At 41.5% G+C, this 23,199-nt stretch overlaps 1 protein-coding gene and 1 pseudogene across 2 annotated transcripts in view; one reads left to right on the top strand and one right to left on the bottom strand.

The window, feature by feature from the left end:
• Positions 1-23,199, top strand: part of IL12RB2 (interleukin 12 receptor subunit beta 2) — a 78,621-nt gene that overhangs the window by 50,384 nt on the left and 5,038 nt on the right. For both annotated transcript variants that reach the window (XM_078072945.1, XM_036103723.2), the window contains 6 exons: positions 4,895-5,095; positions 9,340-9,438; positions 9,529-9,687; positions 15,036-15,173; positions 18,002-18,092; positions 20,738-20,837. In XM_078072945.1, the coding sequence (XP_077929071.1) occupies positions 4,895-5,095; positions 9,340-9,438; positions 9,529-9,687; positions 15,036-15,173; positions 18,002-18,092; positions 20,738-20,837 (788 nt within the window). The remainder of the gene's footprint in view (positions 1-4,894; positions 5,096-9,339; positions 9,439-9,528; positions 9,688-15,035; positions 15,174-18,001; positions 18,093-20,737; positions 20,838-23,199) is intronic.
• On the bottom strand, positions 10,789-11,480 carry LOC118543021 (transcription initiation factor IIA subunit 2 pseudogene; annotated as a pseudogene).

Here is a 23,199-nt window from a genome sequence, read left to right as displayed (position 1 = left end):
TATGTGGGCATGAGGGTTTGCTTTAAAGTGAGATCTGAGCAAATGTGGAAGTTGAGGAAGAGAATTGGGTTGGGAAGAGTTTGGAGATAAAGGGGAGAGAGGAGCTAATTAAAGGAATGAGGTTCATGGGGAGTGGGAAGATGATGGAAACCAGGTGTTGCATAAGGATGAGGCTCAATAAGGATGGACATGTAGAGGAGGTATGACAGGACAGTACTTGAACTGAGCTGTAACTAAGAGGATCCTGGTCCTGGAAATCTTGAATTCTCAAGGGTTTATTGTCTCTCCTAAGATCACATCTTAACCACCCAATAAAACCACCCAGTACTCTGTGTATCCCAGAATGACATGGAGGACACATTGGCAAATTACACCATCCCATCCTTGAGTGCTCTTGTCTCACACATATTCTGAATGATCTGTAGGAATAGCATACCACGATTTTGTCTCCCTCTCTTTCAGTATCTGTTCACACCACTCACATATATAACTTTCCTTTTAGGAAAGGAAAAATAATGTGCCCCCCGCCCAGGCAGAATTATGTTGACTTTGAGAAAGTAGGGACAACTTTGTTGTAAAAAGCACCTGCCACAGCATTGCCTATAAAGAATCATTAGAGTGATTTTGTTGGTTTACAATGAAGATTGAATGTGTGCTAAACCCTGCAGTCAACAAGTAAAAACGTATTTAATATTTCAGACCAGTCCCTGTGCTCGAGACTTCTTGAAACTACAGGAAGAGTCAGAAGCCAGTAGAGTCATAAACAGAGACCCACACAGATGTCAGAGACTGAGGCCCCAAGAGGTGAAGGAACCTAGCCAAGACCATACATCCAGTTAGTGGCAGAGCTGGACTGAAAAACCAGGCCACCTGTCTTTTAGGTGGGCACGTATTCCAAATACCTTATGAATTGCAGAATTCTGTTCAGAAGCTCTCAGGGAAAAAGGAGATGGGAAGTTGAATGATTGAGGCTAAAGAAAAAATTCTGAAAGGTGATAGAAAGAAGGTGAGTTGTTAGCAGAGTTCTGAAAGAGAGAATGTGCCCTGGCAAACGTCATGGGAAGGAAATTCAGGCTGTGTTCCTGGTAACTATGATGACTCAGACAGGGCAATGCCAAGTTGCTTTGCTTATTAGCTCATTCCAAAGAAGCAGTGGTCAGAAGGGCTCTTTGGCTATTTTAGCCCATCACCTGCCAAAGGGTAACTGGAACCTATAGGTGCTCAATAAATATTTACTAAATGAATGCATTTCATTCTCAAAAAAAAAAAAAAAATCTTGTGGCATAGCCAGGACATCCAATACCAAGGCAGATGAATATAAGGAACCCCTACTGGGGAATTCCAGTCCCTGGCAAAATAGCCAATGCCCAGGTTACAGGTTCTCACCACCAAGCACAGTTCTGAGGATGCCACACAAGGGACAGGATGGATGGCTGAATGCAGTGGGGAATAGCGATAAGGGGGAGCCCTGAGGTAAGCACTTTCTGGTTTTACTCCTTCTTCTTGCTCCTGTTGCCCTGATATGATCATTGCTTGGACATTTCTGCTATGGAGCAAGGAAGTCCAGAGAGCAGAACAGAGTAACTTCAAGGAAGCCCTGATACCTAACTGCAGAGGGGGTCTGAGAGCAAAGAGTACCTGTGAGCTGGCTGGCTTTTGAGATTTCTCCTGCCATCCACCCCATGTGCCTGGCAATTACAAAAGAGAATAACAGCCTTGATTCCCCATGAAGAGCAGTGCCAGCCATAGAGGCATGGGTAGGGTCTGGAGGTATCAGGTATACCTCGGGGGAACCTGGGGACAGGTAGAGCTCAGGCTGCATCACTGTAGGCTCTCAGGCCTGGAGCTTTCCACCCTGAACAGCTCCTCCTCCCCACCTGAACTTGCCTGGGGAAGCACAAGCTAGGGGAAACCTTTCACTCTCCTCCCATAGAAAGATAAAGGCCAAGGCTGCTGAGCAGTCCAAGAAAAAAACACAAGATCCCAAAGGAGAAAATCAGGAGAAATCTGAGAGGCACATGTTCTGGGAAAGGCAGCCTGTACCATAGGAAATCTCACTAATGCAACAGAAAGAACGGAAGTTTAGAATAAGCATAACAAGTATCCTTAGAAAGATTAGAGAGGATGCTAGAAACATGACTCAGTCAGAATTAGGTGGTTATAAAGAAGCCCCAAATAAAGAGATTCAGTATGGAAAGTTAGTTTTGAAATCAAGAACACAGCCAATGGGTTGGATAGCAGAAGGGACTCATCTGAAGACTGAATGAGTGAGCAGAAGATTGGGTGAGAGACTTTTCCTAAAGGCATCCAAAACGGGGAAAGAAGTCAAAACATGAGAAAACTTAAAATTAACATCGAAAGAATAGAAAGAGAAGTTATGAACTACTTAAAAGGATTTCCAGTAACAGGAAAAACTAAGTGAAGGGGGAAAATACTTGAAAATGTTTATAAGAAAATCTTTTGGTGGCGTATAACATGCTGGTGTACGGCGCTGGGGCGTACACTCATTTTGGCAGCGGGGCAGGCTGTGTGCATGTGGGGGTGGGGGGGATACGGAAAACCTCAGCACCTTCCACTCATGCTGCTGCGAACTTAACACTCCTCTAAAACATAAAATCTGTTTTTGAAAAGTCTCTGCAAAAAAAAAAGAAAAAATTAGCAGGGGGAGGGGGGTGGAGAGAGGAAAACAAATTAGTGCAGAATGAGCAACAGGATTGACCCCAAGAATACAAAGATGGATCAACATCAGAAAAATGTATTAATGTAATTCATCACAATAATAAAAAAAGAGAGAAAAGGGATATGTTTCTAATGGATGTAGAGAAGTATTTGGTGAAAAAGAATTTTTTAGTAAACAGTATTTTATAAAAATAAACCTATTTGAAAACTATGAAGAAAAAAGAAAACTTTTTAGTTTTTTAAAGACTTTCTACCAAAAACCTACAGCAAGTATCACGTTAATGAATATAGGTAGGCATATTCTCTTTAAAATTTGCAACAAGATAAAAACAAAAAAATAAGAGATTTAAAGATTGGAAGGAGAAGATATTTTACACGTGCAGCTAATAAGATTACTACATGGCAAATTCAACAAGGGCAATAAATTATTAGAACAATTAGAAATTCTAGCAGGTTTGCCAGAAATAAGAATAACACACACAAATTAATGCTATAATAAATGGTAGAAAATAAGATGCCACTTAAATAGCAAACTCAAAGTATAAAGTGTCTAGGAATTAGCCTGTAACAAAGAATGCATAAAAGCCTTACCTCCATTAAGGAGGAGCTGGGGCTTTTAAAGAGGAACTGAAAAATTTCAACGAAACAGCATATTTATGAATGGAACAATTTAACTTAATTCCAATAAAAAATACCAGCTGGAATTTCTGGGGACTCTGATAAACTGATTCTTAAAGCTATATGGAAGAATAAAGTGTCATGAATATCCAGGACCACTTTGAAAAATGATGGGCAAAATGAGGAAGGGACTTTACCAAGTAAATAATCAGATATCACAATGCCTAATAATGTGAACAGTGTGTTCTGGCAAAGAAGTTGACCCCAGACACAGACCCATGAATATATGGAACTTGGTATATGTTAGGGATGGTATCACATTTGGAAAAATTGACTCACAGTATGGAAAAATATAAAAAATTTATTCCCTTAAGAAAAAAGGCTTTTAGCTAAATTTGGATTAAAAACTTAAATGGAGAAGGTAAAACCAAAAGCCAATAGGAGAAAATGTAGTTGAGTACCTTTGTGCTCCCAGGATGAAGAATTTCATAAACAAGACTCAAAATGCACAAGCAAATAGATAAATTTACCTACATCAAAGTAAATATGTGCAACAAACACTTCATAAAGTTATCAGAGAGTTGAAAGACTGGAGTATATTTCTAGTGTTGAAAACTAACAAATGACTGATAGCTAGAATATAAAACCTATTTCTGTAAATCAGAGAAAAGACAGGAAACTCAAGAGAAAACATGAGTTAAGTATATGAGCAGGGAGTTTACCGAGGGAGAAGTCAGATTACTAGTAATATATAAAGAAAAGCTCAGCTTCATAAGAAATTGGAAAATGATTTATTAAAAAAAAAATCAGAAAACCAAAATAAAACCACAGTTAAATTAGCCCCTTTACATGTACCAGATTGGCAAAAATTTGAAAGTCAGAGAATGCCAAGTGTTGGTGGGGAAATAAGAATCCTCATGCTTTTCTTGTTGGAGTGTCAACTGATTAGCTATTTTAGAGATCACTCTGGCTGTGTTTAATGAAATAATGTGTGGATTTGCTCTATAATTGAGCAGCTCTGTGAAGATATATCCAGAGACACTCTTGCACACATGAGGACATGCCAGAGAATGTTCACTGCATCCTTGTTTGTGTTAGCAAAGAGTTGGAAGGAACCTCCTGATTGTCACTTGGAGACTGGACAGAAAGAGGTTTGAGGTAGCAGTTGGAAGGAATGAGCTGGATTTACATATAGCAGCAGGGTGGACATATTCCAGAAATATAATATTGAGTGGGAAGGAAAAAGTAAGAAAAAGCATTAAATGTACTCCCAGCACGTTTCATGAAAATACAGAACACTAGCACAAAGCCACATTAACTTTCAAGGATACATAGATATCTAAATAAACATCTGAGAGGTAGATTAGAAGGATGCGTATATCAGTACAGCAGGTACCTTTGGGAACACAGAAGTGGAAGATGAAGGGGAAAATAATTCTACAAATATCCCTGCACAGGATCCTTGCACTAACAAGAACAAATCTGAAGTTCTTAACAAGAAATTGGTTCTTCCTAAAGCTTTGCTGGGATGAATTGTTTTTTATATCTTTATCCACCGTGATTTTGTTTTTGTGCTTCCCCCCTTTTCCCCAAAAAGAGTCGCTGGCTCCTCGCCAGGTCTCTGCAAACTCGAAGGGTGTGGACAACATTATGGTGACATGGGAGCCTCCCGGGAAAGCTGCACCGGCTGTCCAGGAGTATGTGGTGGAGTGGAAGGAGCTCCATCCCAGGGGTGGCACGCAGCCCCCTCTAAACTGGCTGCGGAGTACCCCCTCCAATGTGTCTGCTCTGATTTCAGGTATTTTATTGTTCACCTTCCTCTTCAAATGCTACTGAGTTTCACTTTTTTTTTTTTTTTAAGAAATCACAGGTAAGAACCCAGAACCTTCCTCAATTACAGGCAGTTGAATAACAGGGACAGTGATGACCTAGAGTCCTTCAAGACAGCACCTCAGAATACAGCACTACAGTCATAGAAGACCAACTGATTGACCAAAAACTCTAGTATTTATGGAAAATTCGTGTGCCTGGCACAGAGCCATATAAAACAAATGCATCACTGAACCACACAAGCATGGCTGAAAGCTAAGTAGTAACCAGTCAGTGTGATGGGCACCTTTCACTTGGGAGTTTATGTAATTCTCAGAACAATCATGTGCAGCAAGTGTTTAATTATATCCGTTGTACAGATGAGGAAACCAGGAGATCTTTCGTTCCCAATTCTGCTGAATATTATTTGTGTGATAATAAATCCAGAATTATCTATATGATAATCAGCATCTCAATCCTCAAGTCCAAATCTGTCAGTGGTTTCTATCAAGTGATAGCATCTGAAAAGATATTAAAACGATCGGACAGAACTTCGTCAATGTCACTTTTAGGAATAAGCTCAGCATAGTAAAAAGTGCAGGTTCTACAGCCAGACTATCTGGGGTTAAGCCCTGGCTCTGTCACTTACTAGGTTGTGTGACCTACGGCAAATTACTTAACTTCTCTCTGCCTCAGTTTCCTTATCTGTCAAATGAGGAAAATAATAATACCTATCTCATTGGGAATTAATGTAGAGAAAACATTGTGAACAGAGCCTCACGCATTTTAAGTACTTGGTAATTTAGCTGTCACTGTTATTATTATACATGACAGGGCTAAGATTCTCATAGGTTTTCAAACTCTAAATTCTATAGTATTTTTATTACGCCATGCCATCATTACACCTGCCCAAGAGGATATGCACACCCTGCCTATGGAGACAAGACAAATGAAATAAGCAGAGCACACCACCAAACAATACGTGAGCTAGTCCTTAACTGTGGGCCTCTTTTACAGTTTAGCTGTTAGACTTCTAGTGGATTGTGTTCAGTTATAATCACTACACCTAAAGATGGTGTTGTCTAGATAACCCAGTGAACATCAGAGGAAGACGAACAAGTCACTGGGGGTCTGGAACTTTTAATGTGGGAACCATTTAAGGGCGCCTGGGTGGCTCAGTTGATTAAGCATCTGACTCTCGATCTCAGCTCAGGTCTTGCTCTCAGGGTTGTGAGTTCAAGCCCCGCACTGGGCTCCATGCTGGGTGTGGAGTCTACTTTAAAATAATAATAATAATAGTAATAATGTGGGAACCATTTAGCCCATAGAAGAGAATTCTAGATGTGTGTGGGTGATTTGATGGCTGTTGCTGGCTTTGATGTATATGTGAGAAAGAGTATGTGTCCTTTGTTGCTCTGGAGAACAAAACTAAGTCCTCTACATGGAAATTATAAGGCGGATATCAGCTCAATTTTGAGAGAGAAATTGCCTTACATGTGATAGTCTCTAATAGGACAATCGAGTGGCCCTCAGGGCAATGCATTCCCTGTCCCTAGAATTGTTGCAGTAGAACCAACTTCCCTTTAGGGCTGTTATGCCCATCAGATCAAATGAAATAGTGGATAGAAAAGGCATTTACTAAACTCCAAACTGCTACAAAATTGTAAATGCTTATTATAAACTATATTAGGATTGACCTCTGTGGGATAGTTTGGACCCTGTGGTCCTTATAGTTTCTTCCTTTTAGAAATTCTGTAATACTACCCAAATACCAGAAAAGAGATGACAAGAGAGAATGTTTTGCCTATTTAGGGAACTAAAATATTTTTAAGCATTTTAGAAATACTCATTTGAATGAAATCAGTATAATACTGGGTAAAATAACTTTATGAATTAAAGTTGTTCCCCTGCTTGAAAACACTTGGTTAGCTATTAGTGTTGATGTTACATTCTGGAAATAAACACTTAGAAAATTAAGTAATTCGTACTTATGAATTCAGTATGGCACTCTCCAGACAGTAAGGTGACTCCTTGCCATCGGATCCTTACCAGCCTTTTTCCAGCATCTGGCTGGGGCAGCATTGGGTGTTTTGGAGTATATTCTGGAGGCCAGAATATAATCCAGCTCTTGGGTGATAGGTTTATGGGGCCTAGGCTGGGAGACCATCAGTACTGTCTTTTGTGGGTAAAAATGGTTCTGACCATATAGAACCACTCCTTTTACAAATATGTAGAAATCTGTAGGTGTCTAGAAATGCCTTCCCCAATGCCTAGGCTATTTGTGTCCCTCTTCTGCATGCTCCCATTGTATTTCCTCTGTGATCACTCCTCATTACTGATCATTTAATGTTTGTCTTCTCCCATACTTAATAGGTGAAAGTAGCTTTCTGCAAAAAATCCACCAAAGAGGTAGTTTATATACATGGCGTCAGAGGCTTTGCCCAAGGATGCCAGGTATATATGTATGCACAGGAGTAGTGGGAAATGAGCTGGAAGTTGGGGCCAGGTTGTAGAAAGAAATAAAAATCTTAGGAATGTGGATGTTGTGCACTGGACAGCAAAGCTAAGGAAGTTTTGAGGTGAATTTTTGAAAGCTAATGATTAGGGCGTGTTTGTGTAAGAATTAGCCAATAAAACAAGAGTCCCTAAGGTCTGAACCAGGGAACAAGCTTGTGAGGGTTCTCTTCTTCATGCAAAAGGAAATGTCAGCTAAGTTATAGAGCCAGACTTTCTTCCCTCCTCCATTAAGGGTAGGCTGTTCACAAGGAGCCCACAGCTTCTTATGCAGCAGTCCCAAGGCCTTTGCCCTGAACTCATGTTTTGCATGGCAAAATGCAATGATACTATTTGCTTAATGAGCTCATCTGGAATTCCCACGCCTGCTCATGGCACAGTGGTTGGTTGGCTGCTTCCAGGACTAGAGACGGCAGCCAGGCCCAACTCTCTCCCAAATGAAATATGATTCCATATTCCGTGTTGCCCTTTCGGCTTCTGGGTCTGCATGCCCCCGGAGAAGAATCTTTGGATGACTGGACTAAGCTGTGTCCTTTTATCCATATCACTTGGTTCATGAATACAACTGGAAACTCACCATGGCATGAGTTTGGATCTCCTCGTGGTCTCTTCTGACAGTACTGGTTGCACATCTGAGCTTTATGTAGGGTACTTGCTGGAATATTTAAGGGACAATGGATTTTCATATAAAACACACATTATTTAGTAAATTATTCTGTGATATAAAATTCCTCTTCCTCAAAAATAAAATGTTAAACCCTAATCAGTTGTCAGTGGAGGGGACCAGATCTGCCTATGGCAGGGCATTAAACACTATGGGAGAGAGTCCTCACTCTGACCATGTGACCCTGTCGTTGCCTGGTAGGGATTCTCTCTCATTTCCCTTTAAATTTCCTTGGGAATTGAAAGTTCGGTCATGGGCAGTATCTATGAAAAGGGCCTTTTCTTTACAGGAAGTAGAATCTGAAATTCATGGAAATAAGGAATTTTGAAATAAGGAAAGAGCAACTTGCCAGCCAACTTCATGACTGACAGAAAATTGCAAAGTGTGGCATTTTAAAAGCTAGGAAGTAGCATTCACAGTCCCAGGTATCCTCCTAATCTCCAGGCTGTGAAGCAGGTGAAATCTGACTGGAGCACAGCGGGGAGCGAGGGGGAGGAGGTTAGCAGGAGAGGTTGGATTGCCCTGAGCTGCCCCAGTTAGTCCCAGCTGCATGGGGCAGATCCCGATAAACATCTCCGGAGTTAGAAGGGCTGTCCAGGTTCTGTGGCTGCAAAACACCAGCCACACTTCTCTGTAAATAGCAAATGATTTGTTTGTAGAAGTCCATGGGGTTTTTTTTCCTTGAAAGTGAGTTCTGTTTCAAATGCAGTCTGTGTGGTTATATTTAAATCTTTGCTGAAAGTGGAATAGCTTTTGTCTCCTTGATCGTGTGACCCTGCGAAGACACTTCAGGTTGGCCTGTCTGTTCACTATGAGGTGAACTGGGAAGGTGGGAGCCGTGGCTTCCAGAAGCCATCGACGTGGCAAACAGGATGCCGAGATTTCGTGACTTAGGTCATCCCTTCACCCTCAGTCCAGACTGTACTTGAACTATCTTCAAAGTAAGGAGAGCAAAGAAGTGCCTTGAATGCATCCATATCAGACACTTAAATGTCTCCCTTTAGTGACTCACATGTGATGCCAAACCTGTTATAAGAACTCCCTTTTCCCTTCAGAGAACATAAAACCCTACAGCTGTTATGAAATCAGTGTGTATGCGCTGTCGGGGCACCAGAGAGGATGCAGCTCCATCTGGGGTGACTCTAAGCACAAAGGTGAGTCTTGGGACCTTTTGCCAAATTTTGCTTTAGTTCAACAGTTTGGATTTGGAGGGTGACAAAAGCTTCCTGTGTTCTACTTTGCAGCACCACGGAGTGGCCCCCACATTAATGCCATCTCAGAGGAAAAAGGGAGCGTGTTAATTTCATGGACCGAAATTCCAGCCCAGGAGAAGATGGGCTGCCTCCTCCATTACAGGATATACTGGAAGGAACGGGACTCCAATACCCAGCCTCAACTTTATGGTATGTGTGAGAAACAAACGCAGTGGGACCTTTCTTATTTAGGTGTCAGGGGCATATAACTATGTGCACGTGCATACTTACACACAGGTGCTAGCACTGTAAGTGGCACATAGTAGGTGCTCAGTAAATATTTGTGAAATTAATTGAAGAAAAATAAAAGATCTAAACACACACAAGCACACAGAGTTACTGAATATGTTATGTGCCAAGCAAATTGAAGAAGCAAAGGTAATGGACTAGGCTCTCAGGAACTGCTCAGACAGGGAGACAGCATTTCAAAAAGCAGTAACAGCACTTATATAGACCCCTGAGGTTTGCAAGGGATGAGTTGGAAGAAATTTTGAATCCCCACATTTGCAAACACTATCATAGAGTATTATTTTCCCCTTAAAATGGGTAAAATACAATACAGTTTAAGTCACTTCTTATGACCCATAATTATTCTATAACTTTAAAACAAAAGCAATTAAATTCTGGCTGGGACATTATCTCAAGTGATTTCATCTCTCATTTATGTAGCAGCTCCAAGTCACTTGCCAGATTTGATGTTCAAATCTTTGATTTATTCAGAGTCGTGTTTTTTTTTTTTTCCTGGCTTGACCTTCTTTTTATTTCATAAGCATCTGGCTTTCTTTCAGGAGCATTTATCATAAAGAAGCAATATTTTTATTCCTTCATGAGAGCTGTTAGGTCCAGGAAGAATGCAGCAAAGCCACCCTGAGTTGTGGGTGCCAGCAGAGAGCTGCCTGCAAGAGTGACTTTTACCTGGGAAACTGTACGGGATGGTCCTTTCTCTTGACCTTAGAAGATCTTCAGTATTGATTTTCTGAAAGTTATGACTCTTAACGCTAGTTAATTTTTATTATATAAATAACACTTGCACATGGTAAAAAACATTCAAATAGTTCAGAAAGCTATACAATGGAAATTATCTCTTCCTCCATTCTTAGGTTATAGCAGTTCTTCACATGGTCTTCCAGAAAAAAACTTAATGCAGATAAAAGCATATATTTGGGATCATCATCTGTATTCTGATCTACATCTTGATTTTACCTCTCAATAATACATCAGTCCACATCAGTCCATATGGATTTGCATCACTTTTTTTTTTTTTTTGAGTTTTAGAATGAGTTTATTCAAGGATGTTCTTAGGAAGGTAACAGTGTTTGTTATTAAAAAAAACTTCTGTTTCTTCATGCTGAAAAGGTAATGTAAGAGGCTAGAGTTATAAGCTTCTTTCTATTGGAATTCTGATAGTATATATAGCACAGTGTAGTCATTTCTGCGATGCCAGAATAAATAAAAAAAAGTCTCTTCTATGCTTCTCTTCAAAAAAGCGATGAATAATAACAGAAGATGGCATTAAAAAAGCCATTTTTTTTCTATTCATTCTGTAGTATTGGAGCCAGTATTTTTACCATCACAGGCTACAATTTTCACTTTATCCACTTGAATAAGTTCTGTCACCTCTCTGAATTCAACATCATTCAGTACAAAAGTCCACACATTATCACAGAATCTGTATGTATTTAGAGAGCCCCTGAAATTGACTCTGTTCCTGACCCTCTGTGCCAATGCTGAATTTATAGCTTTATCAAACTGAAGTAGAACTTGAAGGGCAAGTTGGGGGGTGATCTGTTGAGACTGTATGAGCTCATCAAGGCTCTCCTGGAGACTGTTTCCCAAAGTGGTATTTCTGTATAACTGATATGCCATGGCTTAGGAGGAAGAAATTGTTTTTCTTATTGAGGCTTGCATTGATGTCCTGGCTAAAAATACCGTGCTGGGCTGAGGACCTCCCCAGGACCGTTCGGCTGGTGCCCTGTGGACCACAAACCTCCCGCCCTGCATCATTCTTTTTTAACAGTTCTGTAGAATTCTATTGTAAGGCCTTGCAAGCAGTCACTTAACTAATCCACCATTGCTAAGTAGAATCTATCATTGTACAGAGCTGCTTCCTACTGGGCCTGTCAGGGTAAGTCAGTTCAGAAATGCACCCCAGAATCTGATGACTTCATTGACCTCTTTGTGGGCCATTTGGAATTCTCCATGTGAAATGTGCTCCTTCCTCCCACCCCCAATTGTCATTTTAGCAGAATTTAAACCATGATGTCTATTAACAATCAACATGGTCAGTTGGTTCTTAAAGCTACTCTTGTACATGTTGAAGAAAATTTCTACCTTATTTTACCACAAATCTGATGAATCTGAAGTCTATGTAAGAGCATTTTAAGTTTTATTTATTTATTTTTTTAGTAGTCTCTATACCCAACTCAAGACCTGGAGATCAAGAGTTGCACACTCCACGGACTGAGCCAGCCAGGCGCCCCCTCTGTAAGGGCATTTTAAAAGAAGTTGAGGGGCACCTGGGTGGCTCAGTCGTTAAGCATCTGCCTTCAGCTCAGATCATGATCCCAGGGTCCTGGGATCGAGCCCTGCATCGGGCTCCCTGCTCTGCGGGAAGCCTGCTTCTCCCTCTCCCACTCCCCCTGCTTGTGTTCCCTCTCTCGCTGTGTCTCTCTCTGTCAAGTAAATAAATAAAACCTTTAAAAAAAAAGTTGAAAGGAGGTGCAGATTCAAAGTCCTATTTCACACCAGTTTAAATTAAGTTTTCCTTTTGTTTAGTAAGCACTCAGTGATGAATTAGACCTGTCCCCCATCTTCAGAGAGCTCGCGGTCTACCGAGGGAGATGGAAAAGTCCACAGAAGTGACATAACTGCTGTGATCAAGGACTGACAATTCCCTATTGTATTTGGCAACCAGAAATCATTGGCAAATCCACAAGTACAGTTTCTAGAGAGTAATAGAGGGCAGTAGGTTAAGGACGAGGGAAAAAGATGCCCAAGAGAGCGGCATCACAAACGGAGAGCCAAGGAAGAAGGGGCCCTGTCCTCTTTTGGTGGTGCCCCCCAGGCAGCAGCATGAAGGGCACATGGGGAGTGCAGTAGTCCTGCCTGAGCAGAAGGGAGGCCTGCAGCTGGGGTGGGGCATCTGCGTTTTAGTACCTTGCGCAGGGGATTCTCTGGAAACGTGCCTACACCGCTGTGTGCACCAAGAGTGCATGTCTCCACCGGCGCATACATTGTGCTTTGTTACTCCTGGGCTGCTTGTGTCAACAAACTCTTTCACATCGTGAAAGAGGAAGCTGTGGCAATTTGCTCACCGTTGTCTCCCCGGACCTACAATACAGCCAGGCGTACAGGAGGTGCTTTGTAAAAACAGTATTTGTTGACTGACACATGAGTGAATATTGCCCCACACTTTGTTAAACCAGTGTAGATTGTTAGGTTAGAACTAGTTTCCAGTAACGGCAGCTGTTTTGTCTGGTAGCACTTGACCTTCCTACCTGCAGCCTTTCAAATGATTGGCAACTACCCCATCTTCCTAAACTGGTGCCTCCTCAGTTCACCACCCACATGGGAGCCTAAAGTTTCAGACCCCCACCTATTGAATGCCCCCCTTTCTCTCTGCTGGAGATCGCAGTCCAGACCAGGCAGCAGAACCAGTATTTCTGGCATGACTTCCTTGTCCCATTACTCAACACAACCTCTTCTGCTAGCCAAACTGCTGGTGCCATCACCCGCCTCACTGCTCCCTCCACGGAGTTACTGTTTTTGTTCTTCAAATATACGTGTGTGTGTGTGTGTGTGTGTGTGTGTGTGTGTGTGTGTGTGTGTTTGCATGCAAACCTCTTTGGCCCAGCAAACCGTTCAAATCCCTGCCCCTCTGTTTTGAGCTCTCATTTCACTCTCAGAGCTGAAAATGCCTCCACACAGTCGGGATAGTTGACTCTGATGCTCACTGATGCTTTGCTGCAGCAAAAGTCTCTCCAAAATTAATTTTTTAATCCCCTGCCTTAGGAATAAGGAAAAAGATTTTTGAGTTTAATCATACTGCTTAAGTCTGTGCAAGCAATTTCACCAGGTTAGAGTTGGCTTGCAGTTTTCCACATGGTACTTTTTTCTCAACAGGATGTTGAATATAGAAATTGCTCTGATAGTCATAGCTGTTAAGTGATCTGCTCAGGCCTCAGCCCTATTGGGTGGAGTGGCCCTGATATTAGAGGACTCCTTCTTGCTGGTTGCCCATAGTAAGCAGGGGTGTGGGAGTATAAGAGGTCTGTTTTCCCCACTAGATGGTGAACTCTTCGAGGCGGATTCTGTGCCTTTGTATACTTGGTGACTTGTCCAGAGCACAAGCTCAATAAATATTTGTGACTGTTGAAATAAATTTAGCAAACAGGAGCATTGTCTGACCTGCCCGGGGGTTTGTGAGCTGGTAACTGATGTTGCGGCTCAAAGTGCTGGGTTCTAGTTTCCACTCTGATCACCAGCACAGGCGCATCTGCTGAATGAGCCAGCAGGCTACTCCTGCCAAGGTTCTGCCCTTGATCTTGTAGTCCCCCTGCCCCTGCATCCCCAGCTTTTCAGAAGTCACTCCAAAACTCACACCCGGCAGATCGCTGGAGAAGATTGCCTATGTATTACAGGAGGAGAAAAACAACATCAGTGCATTCCCCAAAAAACCCAACATCTTCCCTGCTGAGACTCTGCAGGAGTGTTGAGAGCAAAAGGGACTGATAATCTAGGCTTAAACTGCCAAGCAAATCTAATCTAAGTACCATTGCTCCCACGTTTAGATTTTATGTCAAAGCAGATCATCGTATTAAACCCATTAAGACCAGTATCCAGAACCTACCCAAAAAAAAGCAGAAAATCAAAATTAATGTTGTCTATTTCATTAACTGCTAAACTTAGCTTGCTTAAAAATTCCATTGAAAACATTTTGTGTATTTAATTTCCTCCCCAAAAGTTCTCAAAGATATCTAAAAATGTTGGAAACATTATAGTCATAGGAAATAAAAGGAGTTACTACAGCTGAATAATTTCAGAAGCAGAATGATAGGGGCACCTGGGTGGCTCAGTTGGTTAAGCGTCTGCCTTTGGCTCAGGTCATGATCCCCTGGGATGGAGCCCCACCTGGGTCTTCCTGCTCAGCGGGGAGCCTGCTTCCCCCTGCTTGTGCTCCTGCATGCACACTCTGTCTCTCAAATAAATAAAATCTTAAAAAAAAAATCAGAATGATAAAAGTTCTTTCAGAGGATTTTACCACAGAAAATATATTTCGTTATTTCGGTATGCTGTGAAGTAGGACCTCCATAAATGACAGTATCTAGGGCCTATTAAAATATTAAGTACTAATGAATTAGGACTGTTTTAAAACAACAATGTGCTTTTCTCTTTCAAATTAAATAGAGCATTAACAACAACAAAAATAAGTAAAAGCTCACATTCAAATACTTCCTTTAATATGTGCCTTTCTTGTTTTATCTTTATCCTCCTTTCAGAAATTCCCTATAGGGTATCCCCAAATTCACATTCAGTAGACAGCCTACAGCCCAGTGTGACATATGTCCTGTGGATGACAGCTCTGACAGCTGCTGGTGAAAGCCCCCCAGGAAACGAGAGGGAATTTTGTCTGCAAGGTAAGAAACAACTTTAAATATGGTGTGTCCACCCTGGATTCCTACATGGGCATACAGTCCCACTATGTCTGGCATAGAGATGATCAGAGTTTCTCTAATTCATTAATTATGTTCTTGCCGCTACACCTTTGCACTTGCTGTTTCCTTTAACTGGAGTACCCTACCACTTCTTGGTCTGCTTGGAGATAGTACCTACTTATTTTTCAAAACTCAGCCTAAATGTTTCCTCCTCCAGGAAGCCTTCCCAAATGCACCTCCATAATTCCTTCATAATGCACTACATTTGACCCCTATTCAAAACTCTGAATCCAATAGGCAGGAACTGATATCTGTTTATCTTCAAGGTCTAGTACAGTGCCCAGCACATGGTACTTGTTCACTAAATATCTGTTCCAATGACCAATGAGAATAATCTCAATAATAATAATAGCAGCCATTGCATATCAGATAGTTACTATGCACCAGTCATTGTGTTAAGAGCTTTGCATACTGTATTTGTTTGCTGGGGCTCTTCTAACAAAGTGCCACAAACTGAGTAGCTTAAACAATAGAAATTTATTTTCTCACACTTGGGGAAGGTAGAAGTCTTGAGTTCAAGGTGTCAGCAGAGTTATTTCTTCTGAGGACTATGAGAGAATCAGCTCCCTGCTTCTCCCCTCAAGTTGAGTGGCAGTCTTTGGTGTTCCTTGGCTTATAGATCTCTGCCTTCATCTTCACATGGAATTCTCCTTAGGTGGTCATTGTTCAAATTTCCTCTTTTTATAAGGACACCGATCATATTGGATTAGGGCCACCCTCCTCCAGTCTGACCTTAACTAATTACCTCTGCAATGATCCCATTTCCAAATACGGTCACTTTCTGAGGTACTGGAGGTTTAGAACTTCAACATATGGATTTTTGGGGTGGGAGGACACAATTCAACCTGCATAACACAGACTTTTACTCATTTAATCCTGACCACAGCCATGTAAAGTGTCTGCTTTACACGAGTGTACCTGGCCACAGTACCAAGAGGCACTCAATTGAAAATGAATAAAGGAATAAGGGATGAGGATGCCTTTTTATAAGGCCCAGAAGGTACAGAAAGATTACCCAAAGTCATAGAAGTGGCAAGTGGCCAAACTACAATTCAAACTCAGATTTTAGTGACTTCAGTTAAATTGGCGTGTATAAAGAAGTGACTAGCTAACATGGGCCTCCCTCCGCAGGCTAAATTGTGCTGTTCTCTTTGGTAGCACCTGTCTGCATCTGGTCCAAGCATGAAACAAGCTGTTTTGCTTTGCAACATGGGGTATCAAGTTAATCATTCAGGACTTTGTTGTTCTATGCCAGGTACTTCTCCCCTGGGAAAGCTGAAACCCCATCTCCTAGTACTCCCATGAAAGCTAACTTTTGAGCAATTAATTGGATTAACGACTCAGCATCTTTCTACTTGTGGTACTCCAGACTTGTCCCATCTGCCCAGGAAGGACAGCAGATGCTAAAGAAATGTCAGATCATGCAGATTCTGGGGCGGGGGGTGGGGGGGGTGGAGAGTAGCAAAGCTGCCTGCGTCAGCTCCGTCTTTCAGCCCTGGTGACACACCTCTCTCAGGGCTGGCAGGTCTGTGGCCTCTAGTCCCTCCCTGCTCACCCTCCCTCCCTCCACCCCACCCCCCGCCCCCACCTCCGCCTGTCCTGCACTCCATCAGAAGAATCTTGCTGCAAGACACCCTGCTCCATGCTGATATTCCACCTCCTGTGGCACCCATCAGTGGTTCCCCAAGGGCCTTCAAGCCGGAATTCAAACTGCTCCATCCCCAGCCCTGCATGATCTGCTCCTGTACACCCGTCTAGCTTCATCCTCTGCCACGTCATCACTTACACTTGAAAGCAAGACCAGACTACCTGTAGTTGCCCGAAAGTGCCGCACTGTTTGCTCTTCCCATGCCTTTGCCTGGTTCTGTCTAGTCTGCTTCCCTAACTTGTCTGCTTTGCTCGCTCCATCCTTCAAATCTGTCACTTTTCACATCGTGCCTTTGGGAGAACAACCTGAGCTGCCCTTGATGTCATTTCCCATGCTGATCCCTGCTACACTGTCTTGTACATGCTTTTTTTTTTTTGTATACCCCATGGCATCATGGTTTGTTTACATGTTTACACATCTGTCTCCTGGACTAGATTCATGACTTAAGGCAGGAGAGCCCATGTCCTAGTGATCTCAGCATCCTAGCACCTAAGAGGGCCTGATGCATTAATACTCAATAACTGGATGACGTAATGAAGAATCCTGACACACAGCAAAATACATATTCATAGCAAAGAATCAAAACAATTTCAAAGACCCTAGTTAGACAGAAGGCTTTTCCAATGGCTTAGTAAAATCAGTAATACCATTTCTCAAGGGCTGCTTATGTTCAGAAAAAGCACCATGTGCTTTATATGCACCATCTCTAATCTTCACAGCAACCTGCAAGGTAGACGTCATCATTCACCTTTTATAGATCAAGAATATAGATCAGTCTACTGATCACATAGCAGTCAGTGGCAAAGCCAGGACTAGAATTCAGGGCTTCCAGTTCACAGCCAGTGCTTTGTATACCATATCCCCTTCTCCTTCTGCCCCTGTTAGAGGAAGGAGCCCTTGTAGGGCTGGAGTCCCTTCCTTAGAACCACAGAGCTGACCCCCTTAGGGCCCCTTCTCCCTAACTGAAGGGACAAAAACAAGCTGGCCTTGTTCCTGAGCCCAGCTTCCCAGTAGCTGTGGGTAGGTGCCAGAGGGTTCACAAAACAATATTTTTAGATGTTCATTGCAGGTAACTCAGTCACAGGGTTTGCTAACTTTTCAGGTAAAGCCAATTGGAGTGTGTTTGTGGCACCAAGCATTTGCGTTGCTGTCGTCATAGTGGGCATTTTCTCAGTGCGTTACTTCCGGCAAAAGTGAGTTGGTTACATTTTCCAATTTCAGTAAATTTATTTTTTTTAATGATAATAGCTGTTGCCACTATGTGTCAAAGAAATGGGCTTTCTCAAACATTGCTGGTAGCAGACTAAATTTATCCAGCTTTCTTGGACAACAGTATATGTTAAATATTTTGAAAAAAATTAAAACTTATCTATGACCTAGCAATTCCTAAGTAGAAATTTACTCTAATTATATCATAAGTATCTGCAGATATTTAGTGGCAGATATGTTCACTGAATTATTGTTCATTAAAGGAGGACAATTTGAAACAACCTAAATGCTCAATGATGTGGGATTGGTTTCTACGTCATACTATATCTCATGCTGTATGGCATATTATATCCGTTAAAGAGGTATAAGAAAATTAAATGGTATATTTGCAATATTACATGTTTAAAAGGTTGCAAAGAATTACATACTTTCACTTTTTAAAAAGTACATACACACACACATACCCATATGCAAGATATATCAGCTAGCATTAAATTTGGTTCTATATAACATAAAAAGCCAATTATAGGACTTAAACTAGGTGACAGTTTCTCACCCAAGTTAAGGAAGTATACTTAGGTCAAGGACTGGTGTAGTAGCTCTGTAGTCATCAGGGATCTAGACTCCTTCTGTCTTTTTGTGCCACTATCCTCTGTGGGCTTCCATCCTCAAGCTCACGTCATGGTCCGATGACTCCAGGAACTATACCCGTCATGCTTGCATTCTACAACTTACAGGCAGAAGGAAGGAAGGTGCCCACACCCCCCTATGCAGGAGCCTTTACATGAAGAAGTCAGGACACTTCTGGTTACACCTCATTGGCCAGAACTTGGTGGGGCAAGGGAGACTTAAAATTGTGGTCTTACATCTGGGCTCATTGTCATCCCAGTAAATCAAGGTCCTCTTCCTAAGGAAGAGGGTAAAGGAGTATTGGGTAGTGATTAACACACTTTACCCCAAAGATATGCACCAAAATATTAATGGTGGCTATATCAGAGGATAGAATAACAGGTGATTATAGTTCTGTTTAACTATTTTCTACAATTTCTTTAAACAAGTATTATTTTGTAAAGAGAATTTTTTAATGAGTTATTCAACACAGAGTTTTCTTCAAATGTGTAAAGTTAAGAGAAGAGGTCAAAATAAAACTAGCTCAAAGTCATTCTGCTAGCCATTGAACTTGTCTGAAAGGCTTTACACTTATTGAAGCTCCCATGTGTGATAGATACTTCAAAGCAGAGCTCTCTTTAGGTAGACTTTGAAAAGGTTTAATTCAAATAGAGTCAAGCAGGATCACAATTCATCTTCAGGGAAATATTATCAGGGTGAAGGCTTTTTTGTTTAAAAAAAAAGTCCCCAGATATGTGGCTTTAATAAAATAGTTTATTTCTCTCCCATAGAACAGTTCTGAGGTGAGTCATCCAGGTTGGTTGGCAGCTGTGCTCCACACAGTCATTAGGGACCCAGTTTTCTTCCACTTTATTGGCCCACCATCCCTTGGGCACTGTCCTCATCTGCATGATCTGCTCACACTTGTTTGGAGAAAAACCAGTCACATGGGCACATCTCTTGCTTCAAAGGGCTAAACATCCTGGAAGCTTTCCATTCTTATTAAACATCAAAGCTAATTTATTAAAGCCAACTCTTCAAAAATGTTTCATATTAGTTTCGAATTTTTAAAAAATAAAACATTTAAGTCACATGCATTTATAAGAAACATTTTTGGGACTTTTTTCTTTCCATGTCACAAAAGTAATATAAACACATTTTAAAATACTTTCAAAAACCCAGAAATGATAGAGAGAAAGAAAAAAAAGACCCATATTTCTTCTGATTATCAAATACAACTACTGTTGGGGCGCCTGGGTGGCTCAGTTGGTTAAGTGGCTGCCTTCGGCTCAGTTCATGATCCCAGGGTCCTGGGATCGAACCCCGCATTTGGCTCCCTGCTCGGCAGAGAGCCTGCTTCTCCCTATCCCTCTGCCTGCCGCTCTGCCTACTTGTGCTATCTCTCTGTCAAATAAATAAATAAATAATGTCTTTAAAAAAAAAAAAGAATCCAACTACTGTTAACAGTTTGGGTTATTTCTCTATTTTTTTTCTAGGTATTTTTTTTAAACATGGTTATGTTCAAGCTACTTATGCCCTTTGTATCCTGTTTTGTTCTTTAAGGTTTTTTTTTTTTTTTTACTTTATTCATAATAGTTTACCTGTTATTACACTAATATTAAACTAAATATTAAGTTCCCCACAGATGAGAACCATTCTTCTTGCTTGCTATTCCATGCCCAGTATGTGGCATGTGCTCATCACACATTAGGGGTTTAGTCAGTGTTTGTGGAATAGAATGCATGGCTGGATAGTGACAGCTAAACATTACATTGAGTAAAAGTTTCATAGTTTATTTAGGAAACCCCAAATGGCTGCATCATGACTCTATCATCTATCCAGACTTCACAGAAAACAAGTCTAGCCTTGCATGTTGCATCATCTTTCTCCAGGGTTTTTATTGTATTCACTTGCATATCCCTATACTGAACCACCTCTACAGGGAAATCAGTGCACTAAGAATCAATGCTTCCGTGCCACCATGAGCACATTTAACCAGACGTCATTGTTTTATCTATAGGGCATTTGTTCTCCTTTTGGCCCTCAGACCTCAGTGGTGTAGTAAAGAAATTCCAGACCCAGCGAACAGCACCTGGGCCAAGAAACACCCCATCATGGAGGTAAGGTTATAAAGCCTTACTGGTGAGTTGATTGGATTCCAGTGATGTAAGTTTCCCACTCCAGTTACAAGGTGCTTAGTTCCTATGGACAGGTGGAGCCCCCTGTGCTAGGTTACTGAGTCATCACTCCCATGCACAGGAATTTTCTGAAGCTTATGACCAAAAGACTAAAAGACCCATAGCTTTTCACTCCTCTCTCTGCCTTATATTCCTGTCCTCACCTCAACAACTTCAAAAGAAATAAAAAAGCAAGTATTTTTGCCATTTGCTGAGCACTAGCCTGACTCATCCAAATTCAAGAGAATTGGAGCTTTACCGTGACATTTCCTGTCCTGAGCATGGAACAGATAAATAGAGCTCAGACTATTTTGGTGTTGGCAGGAAGCCAGTAAGTCATTCCATTGTGTAAGGAAAAGGTTTCAAAGAAGGAGAGGCTGCTCGGCTGGCAGATGGGAGAGCAGAGACTAAAGGATGAGAAGGGCACTGCCGCACAGCCCGAGGAGGTGAGAATAGTTCACGGTGGATCTCGGGTGGGGGTTCTGGGAGTTGGAGGCATCTGAATATGGAGCAAGACTGTGCATTTCAGGGGAGCAAAGAGGAGGAAGGCGGTATGCCAAGAGTCTTCCCATTGCCCAGGACCCTGGCAGCCCCACACTTTTCCTCACACCTCGTAGCCATTCTCCTCCAAGATTCTTCTCCTCAGTTACACAGCACATTCTCTCATCCACACCCTTTCTCAGGCCAGAAGCCAGTCGTACCAGCTCCTGCTCAGGAAGAGAGGTTTCAGCCATGTCTGCCTCAGTGGGAACTGAAGTCACTGCTGTCAGGGCCTTTGAAATAAAGTTTGGGTGCAAAGCCCACCTCTGCCACTTACTATGGTGCATGGCCCTTGGGCAATTTGCCTCACGATCTGAGCCCTAGTTTCACCCTGTGTAAAACAGGAATTGACAGTATCTTCCATGTAAACCGGTGTGAGGATTAAGATGCCATGTAAGGCACGTGGGTCATACAAGGCAAAGGTGGTTCACTTTCTTCCCAGGACGACTCACACTTGACATCTTTCACTATTGAGGGATTTTGTCCCTGTTAAGTTACAATAGCAAGAACAATAATAGCAACAGTAGCTTTTATATATGTAGACATATATTTAATTATATGTATTATATGTCATATACATGATAATTATACATAATATAGTATATAATTGTATTATTAAATAATATATTCATGTTTATATATACATATATACAGGCATACCTCAGATTTATTGGTTTGGTTTTGAACCACTGCAATAAAGCAAATATTGTAATAAAGTCAAAAGAATTTTTAGGTTTTCCATAAAAGTTATGTTTATACTATACTGCAGTCTATTAAGTGTGCAGTGCATTGTCTAAAAACACAATATACATACCTTAATTTAAAAATACTTTATTACTAAAAAATGCTAATCCTCATTTGTGCTTTCTGCGAGTCATAATCACTGATCGTAAGTCACCATAACAAATAATGAAAGAGTTTGAAATGTTGCAAGAATTACCAAAATGTGACACAGAGACACAAAGTGAACAAATGCTGTTGGAAACATGATGCCAGCAGACTTGTTTGAAGCAGGGCTGCCACAAACCTTCACTTTGTAAAAAAACACAGTATCTGCAAAGTGCAATAAAGCCAAGCATGATAAAATGAAGTATATCTATAGCCATATATAGATAGATAGATAGGTAGATAGGTAGATAGATAGGTAGGTAGATAGATATATAGAGGTAGATCTACAGCTATATAGCTTTTCTGTGCCAGGCACTTTAAAAAAAACCTCTTTGATGCATTAAAATCTAATCCATACAACAGCTTTATGTTGTACTATTGTTATCCTCATTTCTCAGATGAAAAAACTGAGGCACAGAGGAACTAAATAACTTGCCCAACACTAGTTGGCTAGTAAATGGTGGATCCTGGATTCACATACAAGTAGGATGTGCTATCTGCCATTATATTCTCTAAAAGATCTTTAAACATAGGGTGAGGGGAGTGTTTCTAGCAGTCAACACCTCTGAGCTCGACAGGCTAACTGAAAAGGTATTCCCACGCTGGGCTCTCACTTGGTGGCAGTCTTGTGATGACCTATGGGCATGCACTCGCTGAGGATGCTACTGCTAGTGTCGGAGAGGATTCAAGTACCAGAAGCTGCATCAGCTGAGCTTCAAGATCTCTTCCAATGCTGAGATTCCACCGTCCCATGTCCTAAGAGCCTGAAATAGGATGGTGGGAAGCATCTCTGGGTCAGTCCCGGACACCTGGCTTCCAAACCTGTAGCTTTGGCGTCATGGTCTCTGTTTGCCTCTGCTTGGGCATGAGGAGAAAC

This window comes from Halichoerus grypus, chromosome 5 (genome assembly GCF_964656455.1).
Source record: "Halichoerus grypus chromosome 5, mHalGry1.hap1.1, whole genome shotgun sequence".
Classification (NCBI taxonomy): domain Eukaryota; kingdom Metazoa; phylum Chordata; class Mammalia; order Carnivora; family Phocidae; genus Halichoerus; species Halichoerus grypus.
Note: the sequence above shows the minus strand (reverse complement) of the source record. Positions and strands in the feature narration are given on the sequence as shown.